Source organism: Schistocerca cancellata, chromosome 6, assembly GCF_023864275.1.
Source record: "Schistocerca cancellata isolate TAMUIC-IGC-003103 chromosome 6, iqSchCanc2.1, whole genome shotgun sequence".
NCBI classification, from domain to species: domain Eukaryota; kingdom Metazoa; phylum Arthropoda; class Insecta; order Orthoptera; family Acrididae; genus Schistocerca; species Schistocerca cancellata.
In genome coordinates, this window is record NC_064631.1 from 148734811 (window position 1) to 148759211 (window position 24401).

Here is a 24401-nt window from a genome sequence, read left to right on the forward strand (position 1 = left end):
GTGCCATTTCCGGGTCACGTGGGGACCGGCCGGTATTACACTATCAAATTTCTTTGTCCAAAATCTTTGTCCAATATCTTTGTCAAAGATTTTTGATAGTGTAATAGGGATCTTTGACAAATGTCGTCCAATATTTGATCAAAGGCCGGTATTACACTATCAATATATTGGACAAAGATCTTTGACGTAGCGCTAGAAGGGGTATTACACTGTCATCAAAGTTTTCGTCAAAGTTCAAGATGGCTGACAAAAACAAATTGTTGTTATTAACCGCAGCAGCTGCTGCTTGTGCCACAATTGCTGTGAGTGCACAAGCACATGCGATACAGAAGCGGGTGAAAAAAAGGAAACGTACCTGGGTGAAGCCGTAGGTTTCACGACGAGACGAAAAAAGCATTCAGCAAAACTTGTTACGTGAGCTAATAGTGGAAGACGTCAAGTCATACATCAATTTCTTGCGAATGGATGAGCATACATTTCAGTATGTTCTCAGTGAAGTGATTCCTCATATCTCAAAACACAATACGCACCTAAGAAATGCTATATCTGCAGAAGACAGGCTCACTGTAACACTACGATTCCTTGCTACAGGAGAAAGTTACTCTAGCTTACAGTACAGCACTCGAATTCCACAATGCACATTAAGTAAAATAATACCTGAAACTTGTGAAGCAATTTATAAAGCACTAAAGGACCATTGTCTGAAGGTAAATAAATGTTCGATACACTTTATGTTCATGAAGATAAATTGTTATTACTTTATTTATGTAACTTTATTTACATGGCAAAATACAATTGATGTGTGATACCACAAAATTAATAGAGATGTATGAAGCGGATGAGACACTTTACAATGTGAGGCACCCTGATTATAAAAATAGATTAAGAAGATTGGAGAGATACAAAAATAATACACACATATATATTTATAACATCGAATCCTCATCCTCTATACCAGCCTGCTGCAAGGCAGCCTGGATATATCCTGAGGTGGACGGTTGTGCACGGGCTGTCGCATGCAGCAAATCCCACCTGTCCATTATTGTCCGCTGCAGACTGCGCGCAGTGACAGTGGTGTATTCCCTGCCGCCCACCTTCTCCATTTCACGCAGTTCTGCTGCGATGTGGGCGCCAAGGGTGCCGTAGCGGTCTTCTTGGACAGGCATGGATCTTGCAGCATCAGCCACAGCCTGAAGAGTCCTGGTGGCCTCCACCATTACGTTTGTTGCCACGTCTGGCGTGACTCTCCTCCTTTTAGTGGGAGGCCGCTCTTGATGCAGGGGCTGTGGCTGAGCCTCGCTACCTACGACAGGCTCTTGTACCGCATGCTATAAAATAAAAGATAAAAGCTATTAGTTACGTACCTCTTTGCTTGTTACGTACTTCCTTGCACATACATAAATCTTATTTATTTACAGGTACCCACAAGCAGAGGAGAGTGGGAGCAAATTGCAGAGGATTTCGAGAAGAAGTGGAACTGTTATAATACAATAGGAGCAATGGACGGAAAGCACATTCGTATTAAATGTCCACAAGCTAGTGGATCTCACTTTTTCAATTATAAATCCTTCAACAGTATCATTTTATTTGCCATGGTAGATGCTTCCTACAAATTTTTGTATGTAGATGTAGGAACTAATGGGTGTGTTGGTGATGCTGGAGTGTTTTCAAAAAGCAAACTACGTGAGTGTCTTATTGACCTATCTATGCTCAACATTCCTGATGGCAGGAAGCTTGGGAACACAAACATTACAACTCCAATGGTAGTACTGGCAGATGACGCTTTTCCACTGAGTTATAACATTATGAAGCCATACCCCTTAAAAGGAATCACAAAAGAAGAAAAGGTTTTCAATTACCGACTGTCACGAGGGAGAAGATTAGTGGAGAGCAGCTTTGGCATTCTTGCAAGTCGTTTCAGGATTTTTCTTACTACCATTAATCTGCCTCCTGAAAAAGTTACCACAATAACACCGGCTGCCTGCACATTGCACAACTTGTTAACTGAGAGAAGAAAACACTTGTACACTCGTCAGGAAACAGTGTCTGCCGTAGTAGGAGACTGCACTTATCTTGAGACACAAAGCATTGAGGACCTACAGCAAATGGAACCAATAGCTTGCCAAGCTGCTTCTGGACGTACAGTACACGGGAGAGCAGTAAGGGAATACTTTAAGACATTTTACAATGGCGCTGGGAAAGTGCCCTGGCAAGATAATCACATTTTGTAACGTAAAATGTAAACAAATGTACATACCGCAATCATCTCTTCATACGTCGGAGTGGCACGTTCACTTCCCGTTTCACTTTCAGGGCTCTCCAAATTGCACAAACTCTCGTCGGCCTCAGTAGACTGGTCGAGGAATTTCAGCATCTGGAACCAGTACACTTGTGGTGTGTACGCCACCTGCGCACTGGCTCCACTTTTGCTTTTATGCATCTGCAATATTAATAATGAAAGTAATTTAAACTACTTGTAGGTTACGTAAACATTATTGTATGCTTCAAGTCACTGCAGTGAACAAATTAATGCTAATGCTAATCATTTGTATGACATGTAAACTTTACTTGCATAAATAAATATAAATGAATATGTCAATACGTACTTTTGCTTTCTCGTACGAGTAGCTAGTACGGAGGCCATTTATCTTCCTCTTAATATCTTCTGCCGTACAGCCAGGCCGTATGTCACGGCTAATGACCTCCGCTATATTTTTATAGCTCTCCAATCTTCTCAATCTATGTTTGTAATCAGGGTGCCTCACATTATAAAGCGCCTCATCCGCTTCATACAATTCAATTAATTTTGTGGTAGACGCCACACACCAATTGTATTTAGCAGCCATGTTTATAAACACAAAAGATGACAGAACACTCCAGCGATGCTGGCGCTCCGCGTGGTAACAAGTCGCATTGCAGTGAACAGAAGACAAGCAATTTCTTTGATCAAATATACGGCCTCGGCCTACATTTGGCCGGTATTACACTATCAAATTTCTTTGTCCAATATCTTTGTCAAAGATTTTTGATAGTGTAATAGGGATCTTTGACAAATGTCGTCCAATATTTGATCAAATGTAGGCCGAGGCCGTATATTTGATCAAAGAAATCGCTTGTCTTCTGTTCACTGCAATGCGACTTGTTACCACGCGGAGCGCCAGCATCGCTGGAGCGTTCTGTCATCTTTTGTGTTTATAAACATGGCTGCTAAATACAATTGGTGTGTGGCGTCTACCACAAAATTAATTGAATTGTATGAAGCGGATGAGGCGCTTTATAATGTGAGGCACCCTGATTACAAAAATAGATTGAGAAGATTGGAGAGCTATAAAAATATAGCGGAGGTCATTAGCCGTGACATATGGCCTGGCTGTACGGCAGAAGATATTAAGAGGAAGATAAATGGCCTCCGTACTAGCTACTCGTACGAGAAAGCAAAAGTACGTATTGACATATTCATTTATATTTATTTATGCAAGTAAAGTTTACATGTCATACAAATGATTAGCATTAGCATTAATTTGTTCACTGCAGTGACTTGAAGCATACAATAATGTTTACGTAACCTACAAGTAGTTTAAATTACTTTCATTATTAATATTGCAGATGCATAAAAGCAAAAGTGGAGCCAGTGCGCAGGTGGCGTACACACCACAAGTGTACTGGTTCCAGATGCTGAAATTCCTCGACCAGTCTACTGAGGCCGACGAGAGTTTGTGCAATTTGGAGAGCCCTGAAAGTGAAACGGGAAGTGAACGTGCCACTCCGACGTATGAGGAGATGATTGCGGTATGTGCATTTGTTTACATTTTACGTTACAAAATGTGATTATTTTGCCAGGGCACTTTCCCAGCGCCATTGTAAAATGTCTTAAAGTATTCCCTAACTGCTCTCCCGTGTACTGTACGTCCAGAAGCAGCTTGGCAAGCTATTGGTTCCATTTGCTGTAGGTCCTCAATGCTTTGTGTCTCAAGATAAGTGCAGTCTCCTACTACGGCAGACACTGTTTCCTGACGAGTGTACAAGTGTTTTCTTCTCTCAGTTAACAAGTTGTGCAATGTGCAGGCAGCCGGTGTTATTGTGGTAACTTTTTCAGGAGGCAGATTAATGGTAGTAAGAAAAATCCTGAAACGACTTGCAAGAATGCCAAAGCTGCTCTCCACTAATCTTCTCCCTCGTGACAGTCGGTAATTGAAAACCTTTTCTTCTTTTGTGATTCCTTTTAAGGGGTATGGCTTCATAATGTTATAACTCAGTGGAAAAGCGTCATCTGCCAGTACTACCATTGGAGTTGTAATGTTTGTGTTCCCAAGCTTCCTGCCATCAGGAATGTTGAGCATAGATCGGTCAATAAGACACTCACGTAGTTTGCTTTTTGAAAACACTCCAGCATCACCAACACACCCATTAGTTCCTACATCTACATACAAAAATTTGTAGGAAGCATCTACCATGGCAAATAAAATGATACTGTTGAAGGATTTATAATTGAAAAAGTGAGATCCACTAGCTTGTGGACATTTAATACGAATGTGCTTTCCGTCCATTGCTCCTATTGTATTATAACAGTTCCACTTCTTCTCGAAATCCTCTGCAATTTGCTCCCACTCTCCTCTGCTTGTGGGTACCTGTAAATAAATAAGATTTATGTATGTGCAAGGAAGTACGTAACAAGCAAAGAGGTACGTAACTAATAGCTTTTATCTTTTATTTTATAGCATGCGGTACAAGAGCCTGTCGCATGTAGCGAGGCTCAGCCACAGCCCCTGCATCAAGAGCGGCCTCCCACTAAAAGGAGGAGAGTCACGCCAGACGTGGCAACAAACGTAATGGTGGAGGCCACCAGGACACTTCAGGCTGTGTCTGATGCTGCCAGATCCATGCCTGTCCAAGAAGACCGCTACGGCACCCTTGGCGCCCACATCGCAGCAGAACTGCGTGAAATGGAGAAGGTGGGCGGCAGGGAATACACCACTGTCACTGCGCACAGTCTGCAGCGGACATTAATGGACAGGTGGGATTTGCTGCATGCGACAGCCCGTGCACAACCGTCCACCTCAGGATATATCCAGGCTGCCTTGCAGCAGGCTGGTATAGAGGATGAGGATTCAATGTTATAAATATATATGTGTGTATTATTTTTGTATCTCTCCAATCTTCTTAATCTATTTTTATAATCAGGGTGCCTCACATTGTAAAATGTCTCATCCGCTTCATACATCTCTATTAATTTTGTGGTATCACACATCAATTGTATTTTGCCATGTAAATAAAGTTACATAAATAAAGTAATAACAATTTATCTTCATGAACATAAAGTGTATCGAACATTTATTTACCTTCAGACAATGGTCCTTTAGTGCTTTATAAATTGCTTCACAAGTTTCAGGTATTATTTTACTTAATGTGCATTGTGGAATTCGAGTGCTGTACTGTAAGCTAGAGTAACTTTCTCCTGTAGCAAGGAATCGTAGTGTTACAGTGAGCCTGTCTTCTGCAGATATAGCATTTCTTAGGTGCGTATTGTGTTTTGAGATATGAGGAATCACTTCACTGAGAACATACTGAAATGTATGCTCATCCATTCGCAAGAAATTGATGTATGACTTGACGTCTTCCACTATTAGCTCACGTAACAAGTTTTGCTGAATGCTTTTTTCATCTCGTCGTGAAACCCACGGCTTCACCCAGGTACGTTTCCTTTTTTTCACCCGCTTCTGTATCGCATGTGCTTGTGCACTCACAGCAATTGTGGCACAAGCAGCAGCTGCTGCGGTTAATAACAACAATTTGTTTTTGTCAGCCATCTTGAACTTTGACGAAAACTTTGATGACAGTGTAATACCCCTTCTAGCGCTACGTCAAAGATCTTTGTCCAATATATTGGACGGAATATTGGATCACATCTTTGATCAAATCTTTGACAAAGAAATTTGATAGTGTAATACCGGCCTACACTATCAAATTTCTCTGTCAAAGATTTGATCTAAGATGTGATCCTATATTCCGTCTAATATATTTGACAAAGATCTTTGACGTAGCGCTAAAAGGGGTATTACACTAGGTTCATTTGAGCAGTTGCTCTGCTCATACGCTTTTCGTCGTATTTCTGGTGGGGCATCACGTGACCATGTGTAGCCGTGCGCCCGTGCGGCATGTCGTTGAGAGGACATACTGAATTGTACTTAGAGCAATTGTTTTATCATATCCCACACAGATAAAAGATGCAAATAAGGAAGCAGTTCTTGGCTTTTGAGTCATTTCAAAATTAGACTCCACAGCTCGAAGTACCATAAAATTTTTGACAGATTTTTTAATTCGTGCTCTGCAATGTTGTTATGTAGCATTTCCAACACGTTTACATCTACACATCACTGCAAAAAGCTACTAGGATGGAATACAAATTACTTGCAACAACAAAAAGAGAGAGTTTCTTGTGTAGCTTACACCGGAATAAAGGGCAATAAATTTCATGACTATTTCAAAATGTGAAAAAATTAACATGGTTGTCTATGAGGCAAAGAAACTGTACAACTGACAGTTTATATTCTACTCTAGGAATAAATATGAAGCCATGTGGGGAGTTAAAACGATAAAACATGGTATGCTGCCAGTCTAAAATTTAGCATAGAATGGCATTCTATAAATTTAAGACGTAAACACAAATTAAGAAATAACTTCAGGCCCAGAGGAAGTACGAGACAAGTGCCTTGTGATCGAAAAACACTTTCACAGAAGGCAGATCTATAAAATTCTGATACAGCTGTCATTATATTCGAAACAAAATGTTTAGTTCAAAACCACTGACCAAATTTGCCTACTTAGCATCAAGTCAATGTTTACGTATGTTCGTACGTATATAGCATTAAGAGATCTTACAGTGTCATACAAGGAACAGGAGATCAGAGACTACTCCAGCAGCATCGGAATTCCATAAACCATACTAAATGCTTCATTCCGCTCTAATTGCACATTTCTATGTCCAGATGGACTCTGAAGTTCCTGATATTCAGCTTTTCATGTGGTTCTCGTGATACAAATTTTCTTGGAGGTCCAGTACTGTATTCTCATATTTGGTTCTTTATTATGGTATAACGTCATTCGTCCCAGAAAATGAAAATTTGCACTTTAAATTGAACGAGGTTGAAAGTAGCCAATAGCGCGGAATGAAACACTTAGTTTCGTTTCAAATAAACTAACTGCCTCAGCGGAAAAAAAAATTAACTCAAGCAAATTTCTCTATAAAACAGACAGAAATAGCTTCATTAAGACATTAATGGTTGATTACTAATAACCTGGAAATAATATAAAATCAGAAAATTGAAACTACTAACTTATTTTGGTCTTTCATGGTTATGAGAATGTATATTAATTCACTTCATGGCTCCCGGCCACAGAAATCTGTTTTGTTTTCATTTAACGTGTGTGCTGTGAACGAAGACACGGCCACGGGTCACGTGGGGAAGGACCCCTCACTATAACTCAGCTTGTTCTGCGCATGCGCGAATCTGGCAGCTTGGGCGCGCCAGGAAAATTTTTCCGGGTAGCTTCTGGGTGATCAAATTATTCGACAAAGTTCAAGATGGCTGACAAATACAAATTGTTATTTACCACAGCAGCTGCTTGTTCCGGAATTGCACTGTGTGCACATGTGATACAGAAAAAAAAGGAAACGTACCTGGGTGAAGCCGTGGGTTTCAGGACGAGACGAAAAAAGCATTCAACAAAACTTGTTACGTGAGCTAATAGTGGAAGACGTCAAGTCGTACATCAATTACTTACGAGTGGATGAGCATACATTTCAGTACGTGCTCAGTGAAGTGATTCCTCATATCTCAAAACACAATATTCACTTAAGAACTGCTATATCTGCAGAAGACAGGCCCACTGCACTCTTCGATTCCTTGCTACAGGAGAAAGTTACTCTAGCTTACAGTACAGTACTCGAATTCCACAGTGCACATTAAGTAAAATAATACCTGAAACGTGTAAAGCAATTTATAAAGCACTAAAGGACCATTGTCCGAAGGTAAATAAATCTTAATACAGTTTATGTTCATTAAGATCAATTGTTATTTTATTTTATTCACATAGCAAATATCAATTGGTGTGTGAAACTACAAAATTAATAGAGATGTATGAGGCACTTTACAATGTGAGGCACCCAGATTATAAAAATAGATTACGAAGATTGGAGGGATACAAAAATTATATACATATAGGCCTATATGTAATTTATAAAATCAAGTCTTCTTCCTCTATTCCAGCTTGCTTCAAGGCAGCCTCAATATACCCAGAGGCCGACGATTGTGCTTGTTGTGCTTGAGTTGTCGCATGCAGCAAATCCCACCTGTCCATTAAGTACTGCAGCAGACTGTGCATTGTAGCTGTTGTGAATTCCTTGCCACCCACATTTTCCATCTCACGCAGATCTGTTGCAATGTGGGTGCCAAGGGTACCGTAGCGGTCTTCTTGGACAGGCAGAGTTCTGGCAATATCAGCCACAGTCTTCAGTGTCCTGCTGGCCTCCACCATGACGTCTGTTGCCCCGTCTGTTGTGACTTTCCTCCTTTTAGTGGGTGACTGCTCTTTACGCTGGGGCTGTCGCTGTGGCTCGCTACATGTGACAGAAGGCTCTTGCATCTCATGCTATAAAATAAGAGATAAAAGCCATTAGTTACGTACTTCCTTGCACATACATAAATCTTATTTTTTTACAGGTAGCCACAAGCAGAGGAGAGTGGGAGCAAATTGCAGAGGATTTTGAGAAGTGGAACTGTTATAACACTATAGGAGCAATGGACGGAAAGCACATTTGTATTAAATGTCCACAAGCTAGTGGATCTCACTTTTTCAATTACAAATCCTTCAACAGTATCATTTTATTTGCCATGGTAGATGATTCCTACAAATTTTTGTATGTTGATGTAAGCTCTAATGGGTGTGTTGGTGATGCTGGAGTGTTTTCAAAAAGCAAACTACGTGAGTGTCTCATTGACTGATCTATTCTCAACATTCCTGAAGGCAGGAAGCTTGGGAACACAAACATTACAACTCCAATGGTTGTACTGGCAGATGACGCTTTTCCTCTGAGTTACAACATTATGAAGCCATACCCCTTAAAAGGAATCACAAAAGAAGAAAAGGTTTTCAATTACAGACTGTCACGAGGAAGAAGATTAGTGGAGAGCAGCTTTGGCATTCTTGCAAGTCGTTTCAGGATTTTTCTTACTACCATTAATCTGCCTCCAGAAAAAGTTACCACAATTACACTGGCTGCCTGCACATTGCACAACTTGTTAACTGAGAGAAGAAAACACTTGTACACTCATCAGGAAACAGTGTCTGCTGTAGTAGGAGACTGCACTCATCTTGAGACACAAAGCACTGAGGACCTACAGCGAATGGAACCAATAGCTTGCCAAGCTGCTTCTGGACATCCAGTACACGGGAGAGCAGTTAGAGAATACTTTAAGACATTTTACAATGGCGCTGGGAAAGTGCCCTGGCAAGATAATCACATTTAGTTATGTAAAATGTAAACAAATGTATATACCTCAAACATTTCTTCGAAAGTTGGTGTAGCACATTCACTTTCAGTGCTTTCAGTGTTGCAAACACTCTCATCCAGCTCTGTCGCCTGGTTCAAAAATTTCAGCATGTGGAACCAGTACACTTGTGGAGTATACGCCGCCTGTGCACTGGCTCCACTTTTGCTTTTATGCATCTGCAATAATAGTAATGAAAATAATGTAAACTACTTATAGGTTACATAAACATTATTGTGTGCATCAGGTCGCTGCAGTGAACAAATTAATGCTAATCATTTGTATGACATGTAAACTTTACTTGCATAAATAAAAAGAAAGAAATATGTCGATACGTACTTTTGCTTTCTCGTACGAGTAACTTGTGCGGAGGCCATTAATTTTCTTCTTTATGTCCTCAGCTGTACACCCAGACCATATGTCACGGCTAATAACCTCCGCAATATTTTTGTAACTCTCCAATCATCGTAATCTATTTTTATAATCAGGGTGCCTCACATTGTAAAGTGCCTCATCCACTTCATACATCTCTATTAATTTTGTGGTGGACGCCACACACCAATTGTACTTTGTGGCCATGTTTACAAACACTAAAGATGACAGAACGCTGCAGCGATGCTAGCGCTCCACGTGGTAACATATCGCATTGCAGTGAACAGAAGACAAGCGACTTCTTTGATCAAATCTACGGCGAGGCCCTAGATCTGATCAAATATTGGATGACATTTGTCAAAGTTCCCTATTACACCATCAAATATCTTTGAAATTTGATAGTGTAATACCGGCCGAAGGACCCCCCCCCCGACCACTTAAGTCAGCTTGCTTTGCGTATGCGCAAAAATGGCAGCCAAGGGCACGCTGCTACTGCTCATACAACAAACAGCCATGCTTCAAGTCAAGTAGTCAGAAGCGGAAGGAAGGCACTGCTCATACAGGAATTCAGCTCTGCGCATGCACACGACTCTCTGCTTTCCGGTATGGACAACCTCCCCTGAGATGGTCTGCAATATCGGAGTCTGTTGTCTTATTGACATTTTCTCCACGAATATAAGATAAAATTGACTGGGATTAAAAGGGTTAGCTAAAACTTGTCTGAGCTCGACAGTATGAAATACAGTGGGTGCTAGGAAACTAGCAATGCGAGGAAGAGGAATGTTTGTTGTTGTTGTTGTTCTTCTTCTTCTTCTTCTTCTGCTTAACTCTTGGAATAGCAGCAATTATGCACTGCCAGTCATACTCTGTAAAAATAGGGAAGTCCCTCTTAGGAATAACGGCAGTTAGATTGGCAATTGCCCAACCAAAATCATAAGTCTTATGGAGTAGAGGTGGTTTAGGAACATTAGAGCAGGTAAAAAGGTAGGGGGAATTGTGATGCGTGTACGTCTTGTCACGCAATGATTTTGCGACCATCTTCAGTAGTCCTGGCACAGACATCTCTGTCTCTGCTGGCGGCGTATTGACTACCTCTTCTGTGTCTTGTTCTTGGATGGTTGCAGCAGTTGTCTCTTCATCTTCCAGCAGCAGCTGTTCCGCCTTCTCCTCGGGAGGGTGAGCAAGCATTTCGATGCCTTTGGCCACGTCATCTCATGTTGCTGGTGGAGCTGGCACGGAGTCTAGTTTCTGCAGACCCCCCCCCCCCTCCTTTCGAGGAGGAGGCAGACATCACATTCGCCACCTCCGTGGGCACCCCCATCGCACCCTGCATTACCGCAGGAGCCGGGAGAGTGTCCATCTGCATGGCGATGGTGGTAGTCATAACATCTCGCCCCTTGTGAGACTTGCAGGCCAGCAACTCGGGGAGCTGCACGAGCTGGAGGTGTACCTTGTCCACCTCAGCCCAAAGTGCAGCCCTCTCCTCGGCCATGGCAGATTTGAGAATGGTAACTGCATTGGCGACAGCATCATCGATCTTGCGAATGCTGTCGGGATTGCAGCAGCACGATCCTCCACTTGCGCCAGCACCAGCAGAAGCGCCAGTGGCATGATGCGCTGGCGGAGTGTTTACTGTTTCTTGGTGGTTGCCACCTATTCTTGCGCGCTAATTCGCCGTCGGCGTGTGTGCCGCCCCTTCCCGTGGCCAGAGCTCTTGAGATAACTGCAGCCACGGTGGCTGGCGGCGCGTGGGCTGCCGCCGCAGATGGAACATGTAGCAGTGGCGTCCCTAGGCTTCGTGCACTCACTTGTGAGGTGCGACTTTGCACACTTCAAATACGTGAGTACTCCTGTGCAGTCCGTGGCGAAGTGCCAGCTTCTGACAGAGGAAGCATTGTAGAGGTTTCTTCCTCTTCTGCTTGCTGACCAGCCCGAGCGCTTGGCCCAGGAAGCTAACGATCATGGCAACTTGTTCTCCTCGTCTTCCTTCAGGCTTGTTGGCATGGCGAGCAAGAGTAGCAGTGAGCAGCAGCAATGTGACCCACATGGAGTCAGCAGCAGAAGAGATGCACACAAGCCCGCTGGTAACTGCTCATATGAACCTAACGTCTCCTCTTTCGGTGTGTTCCACCTTTGGCGACACCAGTTGCATTATTTTTGAGGTTATATGTGTTTGTAGAGTGTAGACAAACTGAAATATGAAGTGGGGAATGGAGAATAATGTTCGCTTTTTGGATATCTATGTTTTGCATAGGTGTTTGTGGGATTTCAGTGATACTGATTACAAAAATAAGCAACATATTGCTGCCCCTGAGACCATCATGAGCGATCATAAGATTCATGGTGTGACAATATCTGAGCTGCAGGGCAAGAGCACATATACAACTGAATTAAGAAAAATACAAGCAAATGTAATGCTAGCTGTGGCAATGCTCTCGTTTGCAAGACTAAAATCCCATCACCGCGTTGGCTAACTCTTTGTTAAAGAATATTGTTGACAGGAGGGAAGGCTATACAAATTCAAGAAGCTGCATTCCTTATTCAAGATTGATTTATTTAAAATGTCACTGCAATGTTCCCCATTCACACATGTTAGAATTTTGAAATATTGCCATTGTACAGATATATCTTCAAGAGAGTAGATTGCAAACCATTCTCTTCTTAATGTGGCCTGCTTCGAATAATTATTGTTGCTAATGTTAATAATTATTACTGTTACTGTTAATAATTATTGGTGTTAATAAAAAAGTATCGTCACCAACTAAAACCGTATCTCATAACATGACGAGTGTTCTCGATTGTAATACACGCAATAAGATATGTAATTTCAGTTCTGGCAACAGTGCTTCATGCATTACAGTACCTTTATTCCTTAACGCATAATTAACTCTATTTAGAAGAAACGTAAACAGTTCTGGTGACATTCTAAGATAATTCAAAGAAGTTCTTGGATCTTCCGTTATAAATTATTTCAGCACGGATGCTGAGCAACCGAGCTGACGTCTTTTCTTCAGTCACGAATCGAAACACTTTTTTTTTTAATGCAGCGATTCCATGCAACAAGCTTCAACTCCATCACAACTCATGTGACGTGCAGGTGCCAAAACTATGAAACTGAAGTATATACTGGTTTTGCCGTGTCTGCAGTCAAATATGAAACCATTTGCATGCAACGTGTGGCGAAACCCAATGTCGTCGTGTAAACTAGGCTGTAATTTTTGACATTTACAGAACATTTGTATGTCAGTTAATAAACAGAGAAAGAAAATAAATATTCGATACGAAACGGCTAGGAGTTGCAAAAGCCACAATTCGTGCTGGTTTGACAAAGCGTGGAACTTCGTTAGTTGGTTGTTTTGGGGAAGGGACCAAACAGCGAGGTCATCAGTCCCATTGGATTAGGGAAGGATGAGGAAGGAAGTCGGCCATGCCCTTTCAAAGGATCTACCTTGACATTTGCCTGAAACGGTTTAGGGAAATCAAGGAAAACCTATATCAGGATGGCCGGACGCGGGTTTGAACTGTCATCCTCCTGAATGCGAGTCCAGTGTATTAACCACTGTGCCACCTCAGTATGAACTATCTCCTTTTATCCCCACAGTACCATGATATTCCAAGACATTCAATGTCTTGTGTTTGCTTCTTGATACTGTAAATTGTAATTCATTAAATCTGTGAATATGAAGTAGATGCCATGTGAAAATTAACATCTGCAGCAGTGTAAACATCTTGCATCAGTGAAAAACGATAAGAGAATTCATACTGACACAAAATCAAGATTCGCCATGAGTTTTGATATTTTTCACATGTAGGCCTAATTTGATTTTGTATTGCGGAAGTCATTAAAATCTTTGATATAGAGTGATTGCAAGTAGCGGGTGCTTTTATTTGCATAACTTACACCAAAGCTATCGATTGTTTTCCCTCCATGTGGCTTTGGTGAATGTATTAAAAAACTAATGATAAAAAAAATCGTGCATTGGTACGTCGTTAACTGCGTAGTACTGGTATGGGGATATTATTGAATAATATCAATTTATTACTTATCGCAGTTACAATCATTAAGGTGGAGAAACGGAGAAAGGTACATACAAAAAAAAGAGAAAAAATTCAAAGCGTGATTATTAAATATTCATTACCCCTCCCCAATTTTAATAATTTCATTAAGTTTCTGCAAATTTGACTAATCCCATCTTCAGATACAGCCTATTGAACTGCACACTCATAGTTGCTTTTGTTAAAATCTCTGCCACTTGTTCCTGAAAACTAATGTACTGAACATTTCAGATGTCTTTCATTATACAGCTGACATACGAAATTGTATTTAATGTCCCCATGCTTCAGTTGTCTGTGTTCCAACTTCTGTAATAGACTTATGCATGAGTGATTATTTCCAAAAACTGTTGTAGTTTTCACAAATAATTTAAACTCTTCAAGAAGATTCTTCAGCCACAAGATGTCTGTTGCAAGTGTTGCCGAAGCAATATGTTCTACTTCTGCTGAAAATAGTGGAACGCGTGTGTCTCATTGTCGTCCAACAAACAGTATTTCCAAAAACCTGGAGAATGTATTCTGTTGTAGGTATTCCATATTCTTCACTTCCCCAGTCAGAATCAAGATAGCAGAGAGGAGCATTTGAATTTCCCTTTTCGTATTGCAGACCGACATAAAGTCTTACTGGTACTGAAGAATTCATTTTAAACCTTCCCAGTAGAATTCTGTTGGTTTATCTTGTTGTTGTTGTTGTTGGTGGTGGTGGTGGTGGTGGTGGTGGTGTTGTGGTCTTCAGTCCTGAGACTGGTTTGATGCAGCTCTCCATGCTACTCTATCCTGTCCAAGCATCTTCATCTCCCAGTATCTACTGCAACCTACATCCTTCTGAATCTGTTTAGTGTATTCATCTCTTGGTCTCCCTCTACGATTTTTACCCTCCACACTGCCTCCAATAGTAAATTGGTGATCCCTTGATGCCTCAGAACATGTTCTACAAACCAATCCCTTCTTCTAGTCAAGTTGTGCCACAAACTCCTCTTCTCCCCAATTCTATTCAATACCTCCTCATCAGTTATGTGATCTACCCATCTAATCTTCAGCATTCTTCTGTAGCACCACATTTCTAAAGCTTCTATTCTCTTCTTGTCCAAACTATTTATCGTCCATGTTTCACTTCCATACATGGCTACACTCCATACAAATGCTTTCAGAAACGACTTCCTGACACTTAAATCTATACTCGATGTTAACAAATTTCTCTTCTTCATAAACGCTTACCTTGCCATTGCCAGTCAACATTTTGTATCCTCTCTACTTCGATCATCATCAGTTATTTTGCTCCCCAAATAGCAAAACTCCTTAATACTTTAAGCGTCTCATTTCCTAATTTAATTCCCTCAGCATCACCCGACTGAATTCGACTACATTCCATTATCCTCGTTTTGCTTTTGTTGATGTTCATCTTATATCCTCCTTTCCAAGACACCGTCCATTCCATTCAACAGCTCTTCCAAGTCTTTTGCTGTCTCTGACAGAATTACAATGTCATCGGCAGACCTCAAAAGTTTTTATTTCTTCTCTGTGGATTTTAATACCAACTCCGAGTTTTTCTTTTGTTGCCTTTACTGCTTGCTCAATATACAGACTGAATAACACCGGGGTTACTGGTGTATATGGTGCGGAAAGTGCGTGAAGGAACTGCGAAAGATTTGTATTCGGCTATTCAGCTGGCAATCCAATGTGAGGAAATAGACATGGCAATAGGGTACGTGATAGACAAACAGTATTTACAGCGGGTAGAAAATGTTATGAGTGTGGTCGTATGGGACATGTGCAGAGGCAATGTACCCATTCACCGAGGAATAGAGGAAAGGGTGGAAATCAGCAGCATGGAGGATGGATAAGTGGAGTTAGTAGATGTGGACAATTGTTAAACGGCAGAGCCCAAGACCCACCACCCACCTAAGGGAGCTCCTGTTTAATTTCAATGCTACAAATATGTATGTAGAGGCGGAATGTTCAGTGGTAGAATCTAGGGAACTAAAGAGTTAGACCCACCACTTTATAGGTTGCATGGAGTGGGGGATAAGGACGTCAAACCTTTGGCATCAGTGACAGTTGACTTTTGCGTAGGGGAAGTCCGATGTGATGCATGCATGGAGGTAGTATCATGGGTAAGTGAGGGCTACAACATGATCCTAGGAGTAGATTTCTTGCATCAACATCATGCCAAAATTGACCTAGGACAACAAACTGTGGGACTTGGTGAAATGTTATTTCAGCTAAGGTAAACTGTTGTCAATCCAGACTTGTCGCGGGGGGGCGTTCAGCATAATGAACAAACCAATTGAGGCTTAATTCGCATGAGTGTGTGTCTAGTGGCATCGGGAAGTCGCTTTGGGTAAGTGTAGAGTCAAGTCTACCTGTGGGTGCAGTATGTGTTATTGAACCATTGGAGGATAATGAAGTTTTCGATCCATTAGGTTGTTTTGTGAAACGTAGTACTGCACGGGTACAAGAGGGAAGTGATGGGCGAGTAGTACCTGTGAACGCTGATAATTTTAGCGCTGTAGACGTGAATTTTGGAAAAGGAGGTTTAGTAGTAAATTTGGATGCACCAGATGACGAAGACTGGTGTTCGAGAGGTAGGCATAGCGATCAACCACAAACTGCCGATAGAACTGCATTGCGTAACAAAGTTAGGAAGAGAAAAAGAGCATATGCAAGAATTGTTATGGGAATTTAAGGAGTTGTTTTTTCTGTGAGGGCCATTACCATCAACTCCATTTGTTCAACATATAATATCAACAGGGAATGAAGCACTTGTTTACTGTAAACAATACAGAATACTGAGGTATTTGCAGCTGATTGTGGAGGATTTCATTGATCAGCAGCTTGCGGACGATATTGTAGAGAATCGTAATAGTTGCTGGGGAGGGGGCATTGTCATTGTGGCAAAACAATCTATGGGTGGAACTAAGAAATTCAGGTTCTGTTGTGACTACCGATACCTCAATAATAAGACAGTAATGGACGCATACCCCATTCCAAACATATTGGAGACTTTGGATCACTTAGCACAGTGCCAGTACTTCCCTATGATGTATTTGGCAAGTGGTTATCATCACTTAGAGGTGGCTCCAGAGGATCATCCAAAATCTGCTTTCTCTACTCCTGGAGCCCATTACCAGTATATCAGAATGGCATTTGGTTTGAAAAATGTTCCGGCAACATTTCGGAGTTTGCTAGACAGTGTCTTGAGGGGTTTGAAACCACAGCAGTGTCTGATCTATTGGGATGACATTATAGTGTTTTCAGATAGTATGGATCAACATAGACAGTGGTTAAGGAACGTGTTTATGAGGTTAAGAGTAGCTCGTTTAATGTTGAGCCTGGAGAAGTGTCATTTTGCATTGGAAGAAGTGAAATATTCAGGTCATTTCATCAGTAAGGATGGAGTGCGAACAGATCTGAGGTTGGTACAGGCTGTAAGGGATTTTCGGGAGCTGAAAACAGTTAAGGAAGTGCAATCATTCTTTGGAATTTTCAATTTCTATTGAAAGTTTCTGAAGGGTTTTGCAGATCTAGCACAGCCATTGATGCGATTGTTACGGAAGGGTGTGAAATCTGAGTGGACAGAAGAGTGTCAGAAAGTGTTTGACAAACTGAAAGAAGTGTTAATATCAAGTCCGGTTCTTGTGTGTACAGATTTTGAAAAGGAATTTATTCTAGCATTCGATGCATCAAATCAGGCTTTAGGGTGTGTTCTCAGTCAGGAAGTTGATGTTAAAGAACATCCTGTAGCCTATGCGTCTAGGTAGTTGACTGCAGCAGAGAGGAATTACTCAACAAAAGAGAGGGAGATGCTTAGCGTAATCTATGGAATCACATATTTTAAATGTTATTTGTATGGGAGAATATTTCGGGTAGTGACAGATCACGCTGCATTGAAGTAGTTGTTTGGGTTGAAGGATCCGTCCACTAGACTCGCTAGGTAGGCTGTGAGGCTTAGTGAATTAGACTATGAGGTGGTGCACAAGCCTGGGAAGAAGCACAGTAATGTGGATGCACTAAGTAGGAAGGTGGCGAAAGTAGAAGTCATAGGTTAAGACCTAGCAGTATGGCAAGAATTACAGGACACAGACAACGACTGTAAATTGTATTGGACACAGCCACAATTTAATATGTACGGCGGTCTTCTGTGCAGGGAAATGAAGTCAGGGCCAAGGGCAGTAGTGCCAGCGAAGCTGACAGATGAGGTTTAAAAAAAAGTACATGATCACGTGTTATCTCGTCATGGTGGGAGTAGAGCAAGGAATAGGAGAGTGGCAGAGAGGTACTGGTGGAGGGGTACGAAAGTAGATGTGGATCAGTATGTCAAGAATTGTATACCATGTGCACAGAGTGCAGATTTGAGTCGGAAACGGATACAACTACAACGATTGCCGGAAGCGACATGTCCGTTTTCTATGTTGGGAATTGATGTCTTAGGACCTTTCAGCCGAACGCCATCAGGGAACAGCTTCATTCTGACAATAATAGACCATTTTTCGAGGTATGTGGAGATGGTGGCTATGCCAAATCTACAGGCAGCAATGATCACGCAAGTGTTAGTAAATAACTGGATTTTGGAGTTTGGTGTACCGGAGACAATAATTACTGACCAAGGGACCAACTTCATGTCGGATTTAATGAAGGATCTGTGTAAATTGTTGAAAGTAAGGAAGTTGAGGATGAGCATGTTGCATCCACAGGCGAACAGGACAGAACAGGCACACAGAAAAATCGGGAAGATGCTGAGTTTTCATGTGGATTCTCATCACCATCAGTGGGACGAGTATTTGAAGCATATTGTAAGCGCATACAATGCAAAAATCCATACCAATACCAGTTTGTCTCCGTTTGAGATAGTGTACGGGCGAACAATGCTGTCACCATTTGATTTAGTGAAACTACAGAAAGGAAGGACCGGTGAATCTGTATGTCAATTTGTGAGGACAATTCGGGATGCTTGGAAATGGGTACAAAGGGAGAATATGAAGGCTTTGGAAAGGCAGTAAGATGCAGTGAAGCAGAAAGGAAGTTTACCACAGTATAGAGTAGGGCCAAAAGGGAAAACAAAGATGTTCATCATGAGGTATCAAGGGCCATATCAAGTAGTTGAAACCACATTCCCCATTAATGTTAAGCTTCAGCTGTCAACTAGAACAATGATAGTACACATTGGGCAGTTGCGGCCATTTAAGGGTTGTCCAGATGTGATTCCAGGCATGTCACAGGAAGGGACAAGGAAGAAAGAGAGAGTAGAGAGAGATGTTAAGTCCAGGGAAAACCAGGAAGATAGATTATAGCATGATGTGCCATATGCTTTGCGATCCAGAAAGTAGAAGAGTATTTGTAGTTTTTTTTGTTTGTTTGTTTTATTGTTATGTATCATTGGTTTTGCGTAGATTAGTTAGGCATTGTATTTCTTATGTTGTATGTGTTTTCGAGTATTGTGAGCCTGCTGGGGACAGCAGTCTTTTTGAAGAGGGAGGAAGGGTGATGGTGTTCCCTGTCCTCAGGTCACTGAAAAAGGGAGCATTGAGCAAATTGGTAGAAGTAAAAACTGAGGAGGTATTGCTGATCTCGTCAGTTAACAGCTGGTATGCCGAGATGACAAGTGAGGAATTACGGAGCTGCCATAGAGGTAAGGTAACAGTATGTCCAGCCAGGTTGATAAGCACCAATCCGGACATGTGTACGGTGCAGTTATTTTTAGCCAGCAGGAAAGAAATAGACTATCCAATGGACATGGTGGAGCCAAAATTGAGCTTGCAACGGGTTGGGATGCATTGGATCTTCTCCACTTACGAAAATTTGATAGTAGTAGCAAGTTGTTTTGAGCAGAGAGTATTTGCAGAAGCAAAACATATAGAGCTTGAGGGGAGTGGAATTTTAATCAATGGAACTAGGTGTAACATAATAGGACCAACCTTCCATCTGCCAGCGCCAATTTCAGGAGTCACGAAATTGAATGTTACACAGCCACAGCTGTACTGGCCAGAAGCAACTTTAGAGTTTTTGCCAAGGCAGAATCTGACTTTGTTAAATCAGACTCTGAAGCCAGGTCTGTTGAAATCTGTAAACCAGTTCATTTCAGAGCAAGAGGGGCGCATTTCAGCCAAACATTTTGTACAACATGTCACTCAATATAGGGAGAGGCAACAAGTAACGATCGGTTTGAGCACCTCTGTGCCAAGTGCCATTGCAGCCTTAACTTTGTTGCATGTTGGTTTCATTCTGACCAGGCAGAGAGCCAATTCCAAGAGGGAACCGCCAGTAGTCCAAATCCCAGTGGATTGGATACCGAGGGCATAAGAAGAAGGGTAGATAAGGGGCTGATAGCGTTCAGTGGAGTGGTCATCCACTAAGGAATTTTTACATTTCGTCTAATGTCATGTGTTTAAGAGGACTAGACTACATCTAAGTTTTCTAATAGTAGTAGTAAATATGTCATTAGTACGTGCCAACCCAAACAAGGTTAAGAGTAATTAGAAGTCAACAAAGGGACTGGGCTTTTCCAAAAAAAAAAAAAGGGGGGGGGGTTAATAATGTAGCAGCAAGATAGGAAAGTTAGATTCGGTGCAACATTTCTGAGCACACAAGCTACAGCCAAGCACGGGCCTGTTGACAGTAAGTTACGCTGACCACAGTTGCAAAGTAGAATGGAGGCCACAGGGCCATCAAACTGCTGAAAAGAGTAAATGCAACAGTTTGCATGGCGCACGTTACAGGCAGAAGAGGCCCACTGGCACAATGTAGGTGTCATGCGTACATTACTCGGAGTGGCACATTAGCAAAACAGGTGCACAGCCACGTATATATTGGTGTCGGTTTTCTAACAAGGGGATTCAAGTGTGGCAGCTCTCCTGGACAGCTGGGCGTGTCACACCACCGGCTATATGCAGCAGGAGATGGGGCACCAGCATTCCAGTCCATGGCGGGTCGCTGGTTTGACCCTCTGAGGCCAACACGTGGTCCGTAACCAGCCAGCGGTGGGCCACTTGATGGCTCGATACTGTGGGCAGTCTTGTTGGCTCCCAACATACGCTGCAGGCATCCCAAGGTGAAGGCCATTGTGTTGGTTGCCAGCACTTACTGACATCAAAACACTGCGGCTGTACACAGCCGGCACACCACAGTGCGTTGCACAGGTCACTGAGGTAGCCCTTCCATACCAAGCTGTTTTGCAGAAAGTGAAGTGGCGTCCTTGGCATGTGGGACCCTGTGATGCAGACAGTGAGGAACGAGGCACTGTAGTTGGGAATAATAAAACACTTGAAGATCATGGCCGAGTTTTAATACGGCGCATCCTGACAGTTTCCATCCACATCTAACATTTCTCCACCGCACACCAATATCTATATTTGCCAGTGACAGCTGCACATTGCTGGGTTTTCACCATTAAAGCTCAAGTACAACTACAATTAATGATAGAAACAACTGCCAGTATCACTCCTCATGAAAATTGCTTTCCAAGTTTGCATCCAAGAATCAGACAATTCTCCTTTGAAGGCATTACCTACAAACAAATCCGGACCATGGCTATGGGCACCTGCATGGCACTATTCTATGCCAACCTATTCATGGGCTATCTAGAGGAACCCTTCCTAAAAACCCAGAATCTTATACCCCTCACCTGCTTCAGCTTCATTGATGACATCTTTGAGATCTGGATCAAGGATGACACCTTATCCACCTTCCAGAACCTCAACTACTGCTCCCCAATTTGATTCAGATGGTCCTGCTCAACCCAACAAGCCACCTTCCTAGATATTGACCTTCACCTCAAAGATAGCTACATCGGTATCTCCGTCCATATCAGACCTACTAACCACCAGCAATACCTCCACTTGGGCAGCTGCTAGCCATTCCGTACCAAGAAGTCCCTTCCATACAGTTTAACCGTGCATGGTCGTCACGTATGCAGTGACAAGCAGTTCCTTTCAAAACCTATAGAGGGTCTCACTGAAGCCTTCACAGACCGTAATTATCCTTCCAACCTTGTGTTGTTGTTGTTGTGGTCTTCAGTCCTGAGACTGGTTTGATGCAGCTCTCCATGCTACTCTATCCTGTGCAAGCTTCTTCATCTCCCAGTATCTACTGCAACCTACATCCTTCTGAATCTGCTTAGTGTATTCATCTCTTGGTCTCCCTCTACGATTTTTACCCTCCACACTGCCCTCCAATGCTAAATTTGTGATCCCTTGATGCCTCAAAACATGTCCTACCAACCAATCCCTTCTTCTAGTCAAGTTGTGCCACAAACTTCTCTTCTCCCCAATCCTATTCAATACCTCCTCATTAGTAATGTGATCTACCCACCTTATCTTCAGCATTCTTCTGTAGCACCACATTTCGAAAGCTTCTATTCTCTTCTTGTCCAAACTAGTTATCGTCCATGTTTCACCTCCATACATGGCTACACTCCATACAAATACTTTCAGAAACGACTTCCTGACACTTAAATCTATACTCGATGTTAACAAATTCCTCTTCTTGAGAAACGCTTTCCTTGCCATTGCTAGTCTACATTTTATATCCTCTCTACTTCGACCATCATCGGTTATTTTACTCCCTAAATAGCAAAACTCCTTTACTACTTTAAGTGTCTCATTTCCTAATCTAATTCCATCAGCATCACCCGACTTAATTTGACTACATTCCATTATCCTCGTTTTGCTTTTGTTGATGTTCATCTTATACCCTCCTTTCAAGACACTGTCCATTCCGTTCAACTGCTCTTCCAAGTCCTTTGCTGTCTCTGACAGAATTACAATGTCATCGGCGAACCTCAAAGTTTTTACTTCTTCTCCTTGAATTTTAATACCTACTCCGAATTTTTCTTTTGTTTCCTTTACTGCTTGCTCAATATACAGATTGAATAACATCGGGGAGAGGCTACAACCCTGTCTTACTCCTTTCCCAACCACTGCTTCCCTTTCATGCCCCTCGACTCTTATAACTGCCATCTGGTTTCTGTACAAACTGTAAATAGCCTTTCGCTCCCTGTATTTTACCCCTGCCACCTTCAGAATTTGAAAGAGAGTATTCCAGTTAACATTGTCAAAAGCTTTCTCTAAGTCTACAAATGCTAGAAACGTAGGTTTGCCTTTTCTTAATCTTTCTTCTAAGATAAGTCGTAAGGTCAGTATTGCCTCACGTGTTCCAGTATTTCTACGGAATCCAAACTGATCTTCCCCGAGGTCGGCTTCTACCAGTTTTTCCATTCGTCTGTAAAGAATTCGCGTTAGTATTTTGCAGCTGTGACTTATTAAACTGATAGTTCGGTAATTTTCACATCTGTCAACACCTGCTTTCTTTGGGATTGGAATTATTATATTCTTCTTGAAGTCTGAGGGTATTTCGCCTGTCTCATACATCGTGCTCACCAGATGGTAGAGTTTTGTCATGACTGGCTCTCCCGAGGCCATCAGTAGTTCAAATGGAATGTTGTCTACTCCCGGGGCCTTGTTTTGACTCAGGTCTTTCAGTGCTCTGTCAAACTCTTCACGCAGTATCTTATCTCCCATTTCGTCTTCATCTACATCCTCTTCCATTTCCATAATATTGTCCTCAAGTACATCGCCCTTGTATAAACCCTCTATATACTCCTTCCACCTTTCTGCCTTCCCTTCTTTGCTTAGAACTGGGTTGCCATCTGAGCTCTTGATATTCATACAAGTGGTTCTCTTCTCTCCAAAGGTCTCTTTAATTTTCCTGTAGGCAGTATCTATCTTACCCCTGGTGAGACAAGCCTCTACATCCTTACATTTGTCCTCTAGCCATCCCTGCTTAGCCATTTTGCACTTCCTGTCGATATCATTTTTGAGACGTTTGTATTCCTTTTTGCCTGCTTCATTTACTGCATTTTTATATTTTCTCCTTTCATCAATTCAATTGAATATTTCTTCTGTTACCCAAGGATTTCTATTAGCCCTCGTCTTTTTACCTACTTGATCCTCTGCTGCCTTCACTACTTCATCCCTCAGAGCTACCCATTCTTCTTCTACTGTATTTCTTTCCCCCATTCCTGTCAATTGTTCACTTATGCTCTCTCTGAAACTGTACAACCTCTAGTTCTTTCAGTTTATCCAGGTCCCATCTCCTTAAATTCCCACCTTTTTGCAGTTTCTTCAGTTTCAATCTGCAGTTCATAACCAATAGATTGTGGTCAGAATCCACATCTGCCCCAGGAAATGTCTTACAATTTAAAACCTGGTTCCTAAATCTCTGTCTTACCATTATATAATCTATCTGATACCTTTTAGTATCTCCAGGATTCTTCCAGGTATACAACCTTCTTTTATGATTCTTGAACCAAGTGTTGGCTATGATTAAGTTATGCTCTGTGCAAAATTCTACAAGGTGGCTTCCTCTTTCATTCCTTCCCCCCAATCCATATTCACCTACTATGTTTCCTTCTCTCCCTTTTCCTACTGACGA

At 41.9% G+C, this 24401-nt stretch overlaps 3 protein-coding genes across 3 annotated transcripts; 1 reads left to right on the forward strand and 2 right to left on the reverse strand.

Annotated features, from left to right (window-relative positions):
• Positions 1-260: 260 nt before the first annotated feature.
• Positions 261-3614, forward strand: LOC126088211 (uncharacterized). The gene is made up of 3 exons (XM_049906336.1): positions 261-707; positions 1419-1683; positions 3607-3614. The coding sequence occupies exons 1-3, from the start codon at positions 462-464 to the stop codon at positions 3612-3614; spliced, it is 519 nt and encodes a 172-aa protein (XP_049762293.1). The 5' UTR covers positions 261-461.
• A 201-nt stretch (positions 3615-3815) lies between these two features.
• On the reverse strand, positions 3816-5832 carry LOC126088212 (uncharacterized). Its single transcript, XM_049906337.1, has 2 exons — positions 5340-5832; positions 3816-4628 (listed from the first exon to the last, which is right to left on the reverse strand). Exons 1-2 carry the CDS (start codon positions 5805-5807, stop codon positions 3816-3818), a joined length of 1281 nt encoding a protein of 426 aa, XP_049762294.1. The 5' UTR covers positions 5808-5832.
• A 2078-nt stretch (positions 5833-7910) lies between these two features.
• LOC126191589 (uncharacterized) lies at positions 7911-10114 on the reverse strand. Its single transcript, XM_049932532.1, has 3 exons — positions 9888-10114; positions 9557-9727; positions 7911-8649 (listed from the first exon to the last, which is right to left on the reverse strand). The coding sequence occupies exons 2-3, from the start codon at positions 9725-9727 to the stop codon at positions 8236-8238; spliced, it is 585 nt and encodes a 194-aa protein (XP_049788489.1). The 5' UTR covers positions 9888-10114; the 3' UTR covers positions 7911-8235.
• Between the last annotated feature and the right edge of the window lie 14287 nt (positions 10115-24401).